This window comes from Cannabis sativa, chromosome 9 (assembly GCF_029168945.1).
Source record: "Cannabis sativa cultivar Pink pepper isolate KNU-18-1 chromosome 9, ASM2916894v1, whole genome shotgun sequence".
NCBI classification, from domain to species: Eukaryota; Viridiplantae; Streptophyta; class Magnoliopsida; order Rosales; family Cannabaceae; genus Cannabis; species Cannabis sativa.
This window is the reverse complement of record NC_083609.1, coordinates 28,186,458-28,200,765: the sequence shown is the minus strand read 5'-3', so window position 1 is coordinate 28,200,765 and position 14,308 is coordinate 28,186,458. Positions and strand designations below refer to the sequence as shown.

General features: G+C 31.6%; 2 protein-coding genes and 1 non-coding gene across 3 annotated transcripts; 1 reads left to right on the top strand and 2 right to left on the bottom strand.

Moving 5' to 3' along the window:
* Positions 1-10,729: 10,729 nt before the first annotated feature.
* LOC133031340 (uncharacterized) lies at positions 10,730-12,181 on the bottom strand. The gene is made up of 3 exons (XM_061104823.1): positions 11,843-12,181; positions 11,571-11,748; positions 10,730-11,472 (listed from the first exon to the last, which is right to left on the bottom strand). The coding sequence occupies exons 1-3, from the start codon at positions 12,179-12,181 to the stop codon at positions 10,730-10,732; spliced, it is 1,260 nt and encodes a 419-aa protein (XP_060960806.1).
* Positions 12,182-12,234: 53 nt separating this feature from the next.
* On the bottom strand, positions 12,235-13,380 carry LOC133031339 (uncharacterized). Its single transcript, XM_061104822.1, has one exon. It carries the CDS (start codon positions 13,378-13,380, stop codon positions 12,235-12,237), a length of 1,146 nt encoding a protein of 381 aa, XP_060960805.1.
* On the top strand, positions 12,818-12,924 carry LOC115724294 (small nucleolar RNA R71). The gene has a single exon (XR_004013092.2). It is a non-coding gene; the product is annotated as a small nucleolar RNA R71 (small nucleolar RNA).
* Positions 13,381-14,308: the final 928 nt, after the last annotated feature.

Below are 14,308 nucleotides of genomic sequence, written 5' to 3'. Positions count from 1 at the left end.
TACGAGTAGGATTCACCACTTTCTCCAAAATTCCTTTGATTTCTCGATTGGAAATCTCCGCTTGGCCATTCGTTTGAGGATGGTAAGATGTAGCTATCTTGTGCTTGACACTATACTTAGCCAAAAGAGCCGCCAACACTTTGTTAACAAAATGAGTTCCCTCATCACTAATGAGAGCTCTTGGAGTCCCAAAACGAGTGAAGACATTCTTGTGTAGAAATTTCATCACCACCTTAGAGTCATTGGTGGGACTTGCAATTGCTTCCACCCATTTTGACACATAATCTACAGCCACCAAAATGAATAAATTTCCAAAGGATGGGGGAAAGGGTCCCATGAAATCGATGCCCCAAACATCAAACAACTCTACCTCGAGGATAACTTGCAAAGGCATCTCATTTCGGGCAGAAATATTACCAACCCGTTGGCATCTATCACACCGTCTAGTAAACTCATAAGCATCCTTGAACATGGAAGGCCAATAGTACCCCGATTGAAGTACTTTTGCAGCTGTTCTTTGGCCTCCAAAATGCCCCCCATAAGGTGATGAGTGACAATGCTCAAGAATATTTTGAACCTCTTCTTGCGGCACACAACGCCTTATCACACGATCAGCACACTATTAGAATATTTCTAATTAAGGAAATAAAATAATATTATTGATTCTGATAAATGAATATTTTATATTCATTGAATCTGGACAGAATCAATTACGTAATATTCTATATATGGTCAGATTTCTATATTCATTACCTGATTTGATTTCCTGAATTAATTGTCAAAATATTCTGACAATTAATGTGGCACAGATACTGATGGAGTATCTCACCTATAAATATAGGATCTCGGTCCCCGAGCTCCTCACTCATTCTGTTTATAACAGCAAATTCCATCTAAAGAGAGTTGAGAGAGCGAGGAAGCCCGATTACCCACATTAATGGTTTCTTTTGCAGATCAAGCTTATGTGGGACTAAAGCTTAAAGATTCAATGGCTGGAGGTATTTCGATCCTTAATTATATTACATATATGTTTTTATTAATTCCGCACTTTATACATAATCATATATGTTTCAGTTTATACATATAAATTGTCTAACAGTTGGTATCAGAGCGGATTATATATCTTTGCCTTGATTTATTTTGAGTTTTATATATATACATACATTTACGGGATTCTTCATTTATAATATAATATATATTTTATATATATATACTTTCATATTATATAATCCCGATTATATATATATATTCATACTCAATTTATTTTTATATATATATTCGTTCATATTTATATATATACATTCATATATTCATACATATATTCATATACATATATACCTTTCATATATATATATTTATTATATGGTTATATATATATATACAAAATCATCATTTTGAGAGTTCGTATATATATATGGTATATATATGTATTTATGTATATATGTTTATATATAATTATTATGAATTTGTAATTTTATTGTTTGTCATTCATTTGAATACTTCATTATTTCTATTTCTGTATTTAAACAATTAAATTACTGCATATAATTATATATGTATATATATATTCACGTGTTTGCGTGTTTTTGGGATGGTGGGTTCAAAAGTTTATTTATTTTCTTTGAATCTTTGACGCGTTTTTCAATATTAATAGCCTTATCATTTTCATATGATGTTATATATTTAATCTATGCATAAAAAGGTTTTGAAAACCATCAAAGTCTGGAAAATTTTTTGAAGAGACCCGACCCATTTTTTATTGAAATTAAAGTCCAATTTTTACATGTTTAATTGCCTAAAACCGACATGAATCTCTTTATTTATGCATGGAGATTCAAATGGGAGTGATTCCATGAATTTTTATCGTCGGAATTCGTTTTCCTGTTCGGGTTTGGGTCGGGGCAGTTTTTTCAAAAAAAAAAAAATGGGAAAATTCCAAATTTTTATAAATTTTTATTTATTTGGAATATTAATTATTTTCCTATTTTGTGTTAATTTAGTCAATAAATTACATTCATTCCATTTCCATTTTTAATTTAATACATATATTTAGAATTAATATGTTATTTAGTATAAATTGAAAATGGAAATTTGTTTTAAATTGGTAATTAATTACATGATTTATTTAGGCATGTAATAATTGTGCATTTAATTATTTATTACCAAATATTATGTAATTTATTGTTTAAATTAATAAAAGTTGAAAAATCTGCCATTAAGTATATTTTTTAATTTTGCATTTAATTCATATCATATAATTAATTGTACTAATTTGTATATTTACCTTATTTATACAATTTATTATTAGTACAAATATTTAAGATATTATATGGTCATAAATGCATAATTAATTATATATTATGGAATTAAGCATTTAATTTATTATCATACAATAATTGTATTAATTTGTATTTATTTGGCAAACTTATTTTTAATACAATTAATTTTGATTTGTATGATTTAAATGCTATACATAAATTTCTTTTATAGTGCTAGATATATTTAGAAATATTGAAACATTAAGATAGGTTGAATATTTTATATAGCACATTAAGTTTCATAAAATTATTCATAAAATATTCATAAAACTTCCTAAAATGAATAAAATATGAATAAAATGTAAGTAATTTTGTGGTTTGACATAAGAAAACATGAACTTGGGACAAATGCTCATATCTAGAACGGTTTTTAATGATCTTCGGACGACCACACTAGGAGAACTAATCTCAGTGATTGTCTATTATGTTAATAACGAAATTACTTTTAGGTAGAGCCCAATACCTAATGTCAAAGTAAAAATATAATTTTATATAATTAGGGAGTAGCCACAGCATCCTTATTTGTATAAAATTATATATTAATTAAAATTCACCTTAATGGACATAACTTGTAATTAATTATATAGGTATAATAATTTTACCCCACAGGGATTTTATTATATTTGTATAATTAATTAGGATAATATGTTAAATTAAGTTCTCTTAATTTACCCCACAGGGAGTTATGGGGATTTAATTTAATAGTGTTATCACAAATTTAATTAAAGATAGATAATAAACCTTCATTTCCAAAACTAATTGTTTAATTAAATCTATCATAAAGTTCATATAATTTTATTAAATTTAAAATTTAGCCCACATGCAATTTTGAATTTAGTAAAATTTTAATCTTCAGTTTATACTTTGGTGTCTAGTGAACCACATAATTTTAAATAATTAGGGAGTAGCCACAGCATCCTTAATTATATAAAATTATATATATTAAGTGGATTAAGATCACATAATGGACATGAATTATGTGAACATAATAATCTTACCCTACAGGGATTTTATTATATTCACATGATTAATATGTTAAATTAAATTCTCTTAATTTATCCCACAGGAAATTATGTAGATTTAATTTAATAATTTTATCATAAAGTATAAAATTTTGAAACATTTATAAATAATTAAGTGTTTCATACCTTTCATTGAGATAGAAATATTAAACTTTAAGTTTTTCATAAATTGTGTAAATCTATCATAATCTACATCTAAATCTAATCTTATTAAATTAAAAATTTAGCCCACAGGCAATTTTTGTTTAATAAGATTTCATATGTAAGCATGTTTATTCATTGGTAAAAACATGATTCATTTAAACCTGAAAACTATATATGTAATTTTATTACATCACTATTCATAAATTTCTTCCATACCAGTAGAAATTTCCAAAAATTTATTCTGATTACTTAATCTAAAATGTACAGTTTTTACTGTATAATTAAGAAAAATAAATCACACTTTATTATCACCAATAAATTTTAATTTATTGTGTATGAATTCATTCTAATATAGTTAATGTGATTATTAACACATAGTGGATTATTTTAGATTGTTATTCCACATTCATAATTTCTTGCAAGGTTTACAAATAAACCTAAGAAAGTCAGTAACTGTGAGCAAATCTTATCCACAGACAAGATAAGTTCTCACATTTAGAAGTTTAAGGAACAAGCAATATAGTAGTGACTTTGTTTTAAAATTGGCAAAGACCTTTATGTTCCAAGATTCTATTGAAACTTGATTTAGACACATTTAGAGGTCTTTACTACAAATGATGTCACTCATAAAGATATGCAAGTTCAATCTGACAATAAAAAATGTGTTATTAATAAGAATTTTTCTACATTATAGCACCAAAAATTATGGAACATATCTCCATAAATAGAATAAATGTTAGTAAATGGTGGGGATCTTCATTACACTTGATTTTACTAACTTTATTTAGAACTTGTGTGAATTTCATTAAGAATATGTATTCCAACAAGTCAAAATCGGTACATACTAGAATTCTATCATATTAGAAATCATACAAGTCAATTAATTTTGAAGACATGGACTCAAATTTTGCATCTCTTTTTTAATGATTACTCACATAAATAATTTTTCTACAAAAGTATAGATTTATATGTTTCAAAGACATTTAAATCTTAAGTAGAGAAATGGTGCATTTTGCATATTAAGATAGTGAGATCAAATATAAAATGGAGAATACTACATTAAAATTCATGAGTATGGATAAACTCCCAGTCTATTTGTAAAGTTTCTTTAAAAGCATGGGTTCATTGCCCGATACATATGCTTGGTACACCTAAATTATAGTGTGTAATAGATTTAAGAAACTAAGAATTTTTTGGACATGGGGTGGAGCCTACATAGCAAACTCCAATCTTTCCTAAATCTTTGTCTATTGATACTCAACAATGGGGTGTACATATCGAATCGTGTTCTAACCAAAGTTGTTTCTCAAACATATTTTGAGTTATGATAAGGTTGAAAACCGACTTGATGACATGTACACATTTTATAAATACCCATATATAGTTAGAGTACAATTGTCAAAGAAAAGATCTGGGCCCTAAACCATAAATGAGCATATTTCATTTGAAAAGCTATAAGGTTTAAGGGTTACATATTTTATTATCCATCTCACAACACTAGAATTGTGGAATTAAGAATTGACTTGATCAGTGGGAGTGATCAATCTAGGAACCTAGTTTCCGAGAAAGATCATTCATATTTTCTCAAACTTCCACCTCAAGTGTTAGACTAATTATGATTCACAACAACCCTTAAGATTACTGGTTATTGAGAATTCATAACTAGTCATTAATAATATACAAGTCATTGGTAAAATTCTAATAAGTTATGTTATTTAGTAATTGCTTACAATTTCTAAAATAACATGCTATTGAACCATTTGCTCTTTTATGAGTTTGTTGGTCCATCCTTAAGATGACTTATTAGAACAGTAAGATCAATGTATTCTAGTGATCACATTTTGTACAATAAGAGTTCAACTACAATATTAATTTGAGACATAAATTAAATTATAGAATGATAAAGAATTGAAGTTGTAGTACAACATGCCATGAATGAAGAAATAAATATCTTAAAGAGCGATTAATAAAGTTTATCTTTAGTAAAGTTGCCTAATGGGGTGGAGAACATTAATTAAGCATAAGTTTTTTCACCAATAATATTCATTAGGCAACATTGAGAAACATAAAGATATAAAAGAATATTCATTGCTAAGAAGTTCATTTTGAACTAAGAATCAATAACAAAGGAGATTTACATTCTCACTTGTTTTTATAAATGATTCTATTATAGACCTTGGCATTTGTTGCTCGTTTCAATTCATTAATCAGTTCCAAACAGTGAACTAGAGGAGAATGTATACAGACTGGCATAAATTTTTTCTCTAATAGTGGTGAACATATGCAAGCTTAAGGTGTCTACCTGTAGATTAAAACAAACATCTCACAAATTGGTATTATATCATCTTTTCCTTTAGGTTTGAAAAGAGAATTATTGAAATAATTATATACCAGAAGGTTAGTGGGAGTAATATTTGTTTTATACGTAGACAATATATTACTTGCAAATGATGATAAAAGTTTTCTATATAAGTTAAAATAATTCATATCTCAAATTATTATTTTGAGATAAGGAATATAAATAATATATATAATTTTAATTAATTAGAGAGTAGCCACAGCATCTCTGATTAAATAAAATTATGTATTATTCATCAGATATAACTTTTATCTTTAAGTGTGATAAATTCAACTCGAACCAGCATCTGAAAAATGATCTGGAGTGAGAATAAATTAAGAACATTCATTCGCTTCTATTTTAGAAGCCTAATGTATGCCTAAGAGTCTGAATAAGACTTTGCATTACATTTGTTTCAGGATCGTTAAGTAGTATCAGAATAACTAAAGTTAAGACTACTTTATTTTTCATACAAAGTGATGAGGTATCTTTAAGATACTAAAAATTATATTCATACATATTTTAAGATGAATTGACCATCTGGAAATATAGTTAACCAATTAGATTCTAACATACTTCACTGGTTGTATTGATTCACGTAAATCAATATTTTATTACGTCCTTAAGATTACCAGTAAGTTATATTGTAGAGAATCTTGATTGTTATTTCCACTATAGAAGTCAGATTCATTTATTGTTTTGAGGATACATCTCGTATGATGTATTATAGAGTTTCATAGTAGGCACAGAGTTCGTAATTACGGTTTCATTAGGCCATTAAGAAAATTTTGCGATAAATTCAGCTACAATATTTATGGCTAATAACTCTAAGAGTACTGGTCGAAGCTAGCATATCGACATTAAGTATTTAGCCATAAAAGGCGTGATAAGTGGTCATTAATCACGTAAACTGAATTGGGTGATCGCATAGATCCTTGACTAAAGGCATGCCGCAACACAAATTCAAGGATCATAAAGTAAATGTGGGATTCAGTTAACCCATATGCAGTTTTTTTTTATTTGTACAACCAAAAATTATTTAATGAAACTCTAATTTCGATATTTTCTCATATTTATGTGCACCTTAATTTCATCTGAGAAAATTATCGTAAGAGGACCTGAATAAACATAAGGATTAGGGTTTATTCACTTAAGTACATTGCCACATAAAGTACATTGTTATATAATAAATATATCGTAATACATGGAAGATAATACTCGACTTATAATGAGGACATGTCGCTATGATTCGTATGTTTATTATATAATGAGGAACGTTTGGGTTTGAATGTTTTAGTTTAAATGCTGACCAAGTGGGAGAATATTAGAATATTTCTAATTAAGGAAATAAAATAATATTATTGATTCTGATAAATGAATATTTTATATTCATTGAATCTGGACAGAATCAATTACGTAATATTCTATATATGGTCAGATTTCTATATTCATTACCTGATTTGATTTCCTGAATTAATTGTCAAAATATTCTGACAATTAATGTGGCACAGATACTGATGGAGTATCTCACCTATAAATATAGGGTCTCGGTCCCCGAGCTCCTCACTCATTCTGTTTATAACAGCAAATTCCATCTAAAGAGAGTTGAGAGAGCGAGGAAGCCCGATTACCCACATTAATGGTTTCTTTTGCAGATCAAGCTTATGTGGGACTAAAGCTTAAAGATTCAATGGCTGGAGGTATTTCGATCCTTAATTATATTACATATATGTTTTTATTAATTCCGCACTTTATACATAATCATATATGTTTCAGTTTATACATATAAATTGTCTAACACACACTGCTTATAAAGAAAAGGTTCATCCCAATAATAAGACCTCACATCATGGAAGAACTTCTTGAGCGGTTGCCCTTTTAAATCAGATGGAGTCCTCCCACTCACTAAGTAGTTGGCAAAATCAGCATACCAAGGAGTGGAGTCTTGGTTTACTAAGCTCACCATCAATAAAGCTTCATCGGGGAACATCTCTTTAATTGGCTGCTCAACTTTCTTTATCTCATCATCACCTTCTAGTCTAGAAAGGTGATCAGCCACTTGATTCTCAGCTCCTTTCTTATCCCGAATCTCCAAATCAAATTCTTGAAGAAGCAACACCCAACGAATCAGTCTCGGTTTGGCGTCCTTCTTGGCAATGAGATACTTGATTGCAGAATGATCCGTGTACACCACCACTTTGGTTCCAACAAGGTAAGCTCGAAACTTGTCAAAGGCAAAAACCACAGCCAATAACTCCTTCTCTGTAGTAGTGTAGTTCAATTGGGCGTCAGCTAATGTTCTGCTTGCATAATAAATTGAGTGGAACACCTTCTCTCTTCTTTGACCAAGAACAGCACCAACTGCAAAATCACTAGCATCACACATTAGTTCAAAAGGAAGTGACCAATCGGGGGCTACAATAATGGGAGCGGACACAAGAGCTTTTTTCAAAGTCACAAAAGCTTCATGACAGTCTTTGGTGAACTCAAAAGATCTATTCTGCTCAAGTAAAGAGCAAAGAGGCTTGGAGATTTTTGAGAAATCTTTAATAAACCTCCTATAAAAACCTGCATGCCCCAAAAAACTTCGAATTCCTTTGACAGTAGTAGGAGGTGGCAGCTTCTCAATAACTTCAACTTTCGCTCTATCCACTTCAATGCCCTTGTTAGAAACTTTATGACCCAAAACAATTCCTTCTTGAACCATGAAATGGCATTTCTCCTAATTGAGAACTAAGTTCGTGTCTTCACATCTTGCTAAAACCTTCTCCAAGTTAACTAAACAAGTGTCAAAAGACTCTCCAAATACCGAGAAGTCATCCATGAAGATCTCAAGAATGTTTTCCGCCATATCTGAAAAAATCGCCATCATACACCTTTGAAAAGTGGCGGGAGCATTGCATAACCCAAATGGCATTCTCCGAAAGGCAAAGGTACCATATGGACAAGTGAATGTTGTTTTCTCTTGGTCTTCCGGAGCTATGGCAATTTGATTATAGCCAGAATACCCATCAAGGAAACAATAGAATTCTTTTCCCGCCAAACGATCAAGCACTTGATCAATGAATGGCAGCGGGAAATGATCTTTCCGCGTGGCCTTGTTCAACTTCCGATAGTCCATACAAACACGCCATCCTGTCACCATTCTTGTAGGGATCAACTCATTGTTTTCATTAGCTACCACCGTGACTCCGCCCTTTTTTGGAACACATTGAACTGGGCTTACCCAAGAACTGTCTGAAATGGGGTAAACGATGCCAAAGTCTAACCACTTGATTACCTCCTTTCTAACCACTTCCTTCATGATAGGGTTTAGCCGTCGCTGCTGCTCTACAGAATGGTTGCACAAATCTTCCAACAGAATCTTATGCATGCAAATCGAAGGACTTATACCCTTGATTAGGCATGGCAAAAAGATCCATTCATTCGGATCGGATCAGTGATCCGATCCGACGGATCATTACTGATCCGAAATATTCGGATAGTTATTGGATCTTGGATCAGATCCGACCCGCCCCGCTTAATTTTTTTACGGATCGGATCTGACCCGATCCGTTTTAAATATATATATTTTTTTTAAAAAAAAAATTACTTTTTAATATATTTTTTTAAGGTGTAAGGCCAGTGGAATACCACCATTAGACATATATGATCTGCCCATAGACCACACTATATATTATTATTTTAATTAATTACTCTCTCAATTTAATTCTTATATAAATGCGTACACATATATATAAAAATAAAAATATATATGCATACTGGCCATTTTATATTTTAATTATTTGATTATAATAATTATTATTATTTGCAAAATTCCATACCTTCTTCGAAAATCTTAAATATAAGGTTATAATAAGAAAGTAAAGTAACAGATATTATACACAATAGATCGATTTATGTATAGGTACTGTTAAATATATTAATTTGTACAATAATTTACACTTTTATATTATATCACTTTTATATATGTATGCAACAATAATTTAAATTTAATATAAACATATTATTAATTAATAAGAATAATATTTAACTTTTGTTTATCAAATAAAAATACTAATTAATTAAATATTTTAATAATGAGTAATTAATACTATTATTTGACTCTTAAATATTTAATTATTTAAGGGACATTTGCTAATATTTTTATTTTTTTTAATATTATAATCATAAAAATAAAAGTAATTTTTTGTTTTTAAAAAATATGTGTTCTATAACCATTTTTGTTTTTTTTTTTTAATTTTAAAAATTGATAAGAAAAATATCACTACAAAAAATCTTATTTTTAATCACAACAAAATTTCTGACTAAAAGTAAAAATTGTAACTAATTATAAATCATCATTCTTATGTTGTGACTAAAATAGGTCCATCACTAAAAGTATAAGTTACAAAAATTACAATTTGTTGTGACTCAGTATAAAAAATCTTACTTTTATTATTAACATATTTATTTTTTTGTAGGAGCCGTACACAGTAAATCTTGAAGACTAGAAGAACAGCATATAAAAAGTTTATAGTTAATTTCATGTATTTTTTTAGAGGAGATTTATTTCATGTAATCATCATACTACATTATTATTGATGATTATATTAGTGGAATTTCTAAAATTTGGTAAATTAATTTTTCAATAGTAATATTATATTTTTATGTGATAAGAATTTGATATATTTTTTTTTATTGATTTTGACAAATAAAATAAAAATATATAAGAAAAAAAATAATGCATTATTAGTTCTTCAACAAATAAATTTTGGAAAAAAAATATAAATTTAGATATAAAATATATTTTTTTTATTTAAAAAAAAAAAGTTGGGTCGGATCAGATCCGATCCGAATATCTGATCCAGCGGGGCGGGGCGGGGCAGATCCGTATATGATCTGGATCAGGTCGGATCAGAGTCGGATCAGATCCGACCCGCCCCATTGACATTCCTACCCTTGATGTTCGCCATGGTCCAACCAATGGCTCTTTTGTATTTCTTCAAGACATCAACTAACAAGCATTCTCTTTGGGCACCCAACATAGCAGAAATAATTACCGGCAAGGTCTCTCCATCTCCCAAATAAACATACTTCAAGTGACTAGGCAACGGCTTCAACTCCAACTCGGGTGGTTCTTGAATGGAAGGCTTAGGAGGCTTGAAATTGTTCTCTGACAACTCCAAAGATTCAAATGGCCTCCTAGACTTAGTGAAAGGCTGCTTTGACTCTACCCATGTAACTTTGGTTTCTTCATCTTCACTTAAAGCTTCAAGCTCTTCAAGAGAACTTATCATCTTTTCCTCTTTCGAAGCTTCCTTGTGAAATTTTTCAGCAACAATAGAATCAATCACACTTATGCGAGAGCATTCCTCAATCTCATCCGGAAACCTCATGGCATTGAACACATTAAAAGTCACTTGTTGATCATTCACCCGCATAGTAAGTTCCCCTTTTTGCACATCAATCAAGGTCCTCCCGGTAGCAAGGAATGACCTTCCCAAAATAATAGGAACTTCTCTATCCGCCTCATAATCAAGAATGATGAAATCGGCCGGAAAAATAAACTTATCAACTTGCACCAAGACATCTTCAATTTTTCCTTCCGGATGGGCCATGGAACGATCGACCAATTGCAAAGTGACGGTGGTTGGCCAATTCCCAACTTCTTGAAAATAGACATGGGCATTAAATTAATACTAGCTCCCAAGTCACATAAGGCTCTACCCACATCTCTTCCGCCAATGGTACATGGGATTGTAAAACTTCTGGGATCTTTCAACTTAGGAGGAATTTCGACCTTCAACATGGCGCTACACCCTTCCGTCAAAGCCACTGTTTCAAATTCACCTAGCCTTCTTTTCTTTGTCGAAATGTCCTTCAAAAACTTTACATAGTTGAGCATTTGCTCCAAAGCTTCCACTAATGGTATGCTGATGTGGAGCTGCTTTAGAACATCAAGAAATCTTTGGAATCGACCATCTTCTTGCTGCTTTTTAAATCTTTGAGGAAATGGTGGGGGTGGCTTGCTAAGTAACTTTTCTGTTTGCATTTTGATGAGGAATTCTTTTGCAAACATTTTCTTCAGGTTGCTCCTTTGCCATATTAGAAGGTTCAACATTTTTCTCTACTCGACTTTGGATTGAAGTGGGCTCATTTTTATCCTTAGCTTCTTCCTCGTTTGACTCCAGAACTTTACCACTCCTCAAGATTACCGCCTTGCAATGCTCTTTTCCATCTCTTCTTGGATTTTCAGTATCACTAGGCAAAGTACCTTGTGGCCTATTTCGAAGCTCATTAGCTAGTTGCCCAACTTGATTTTCTAGAGTTCTCATAGAGGTTGCTTGACTTTGGATCGCAGTGTCATTCTTCGCCATATAACTCTCAGTTCTTGTCATGAAATTTTCTGTCTTGACCATGAAATCTCGCATCATACTCTCAAGAGAACTTGTTTGGACACCTTGTTGTTGTCTTTGTTGAAAGGCTTGTTGAGAAAAACCAGGAGGAAAGTTGGATCTAGGAAGCATAGATGAATTACTAGTACCAACCCCTTGATTTCTGTATGCAAGGTTGGGTGTTGCTTGTATGTTTGGTTGTAGGCATTCTGACTTCCCATGTAAAACACAGATGCAGGATTGAATGGGCAATTGTCAAAGGTATGAGCCTCACTACAAAAAACACAAGAAGCCTCCTCAAGTTGTCCCACATGTGAGGAAACATTCTGTTGACCCATTTGTTGACCCATGCTCATATTTTTGATCATATTTGACATAGAAGCAACTTGGGCAGATAAAGCAGTAATGGCATCAACTTCAAGAACACCGGCAACCTTCTTCCCCAAAGGTACTCTAGTAGTGGGCCACTGATAATTGTTGTTGGAAATTCTCTCAATAATATCATAGGCCTCATTATAGGACTTGGCAAGTAAAGCACCATTTGCCGAAGCATCAACCACCATTCGAGTATGAGCATTGAGACCGTTGTAAAATGTTTCCATTTGGATGCAATGAGGGATACCATGGTGAGGACATTTCTGCAACAACTCCTTGAACCTCTCCCATGCCTCATACAAAGACTCATCTTCAAATTGTTGAAAGGAAGTTATTTCCTTCCGGAGCTTGGCATTCTTAGTGGGAGGAAAATACTTCATCAAAAACCGCTCCGCTAATTCTTGCCAAGTTGTAACCGACGCAGAAGGCAAGGAGTTCAACCAAGCTCGGGCTTGATCTCTCAAAGAATAGGGGAACAACTTTAACCTCAAGGCATCCTCCGTAACTCCGGGCAATTTGAAAGAATCACTCACCTCCATAAACAGACGAAGGTGAAGGTGAGGATCTTCGGTGGGTATGCCACTAAACTGTCCCACAGTTTGAAGCATCTGGAACATAACTGGCTTCAACTCAAACTGTGGAGCTTGAATTTCTGGCCTCACAATGCCCGGATTGAGCTCATTGAAAAGAGGTGCTGCGTAGTGTCGGATGATTTGATCTCTATCATCCGCCATAATCACTGCATTTTGACCATTATTAGGGGCCATTTCCCCTTGAGCTCGTCGTCCATTTCCTTGGTCATCCATCATTTCTATTTCCCCTTGAGCCCTATGTTGAGCTCTTCTTCTCTCTCTGAATGTGCGCTCAATTCGGGATCAATAGGATATAGATCAATATTAACAAATTCTTGGTACTCGTTCATATAAAATTTTCACCTGCCAATGCACAAGAGTCACCAAAAATGAGTACAAAATAATAGACTAAATTGCAAGCTAATTGACAATTACAATAAAATATATTTACAGTCCCCGGCAGCAGCGCCAAAAACTTGTTGTGTTAAAATTAGATACGCAAGTGTACGCAGTCACAAACAAGTAATACAATGATAAGTAATGAGTATCGTCTCCACAAGGACTGTAAAAATAAAATTTCTATTGCAAAAGTTAATTACCAAGCAAAAATGCCTAAAAAGCAAAATTAAATGAGTAATGAATCAACTAAATAAACGAGAAAACAAGTAAATTAACTCAAAAGTGGATGCAAGATGAAAATAAAATTTAGTTGTAAGCTTTTGAAATGTGAAAGGCTTGAACTATTGAATCCCCCTATGTTTAGCAAAAACTGTGCGTTTTTGCTGCAGTAAAAAGTTAGCAAATCTTTAGCAAAAATCCCAGGTTAACAAAAACACCATTAAAGTGCACAAAACTCTTCCAAATTTTATGCAATCAATCCTTGGACCTGTTCAAACATATTCCTATGCCAAGCAAGCTCAAGAATACCATTTCAAGCATAGTTCTCAATTGTTACACAAGGATATAACATATTCCTATGTTATTTCAAATCTAATCTAAAAAAGATTAAGAACTTGTGTCATTCAAGCTAAGTCCATTACATTTAACCTTTCCAGAATTAAATATAACTCAATAATCAAGCTATTGGTGGCCAAACAATATCAAGAAATTAGCAATACACACACTTGAATGAACATGAGAATTTTTACTAAATATTTGCATA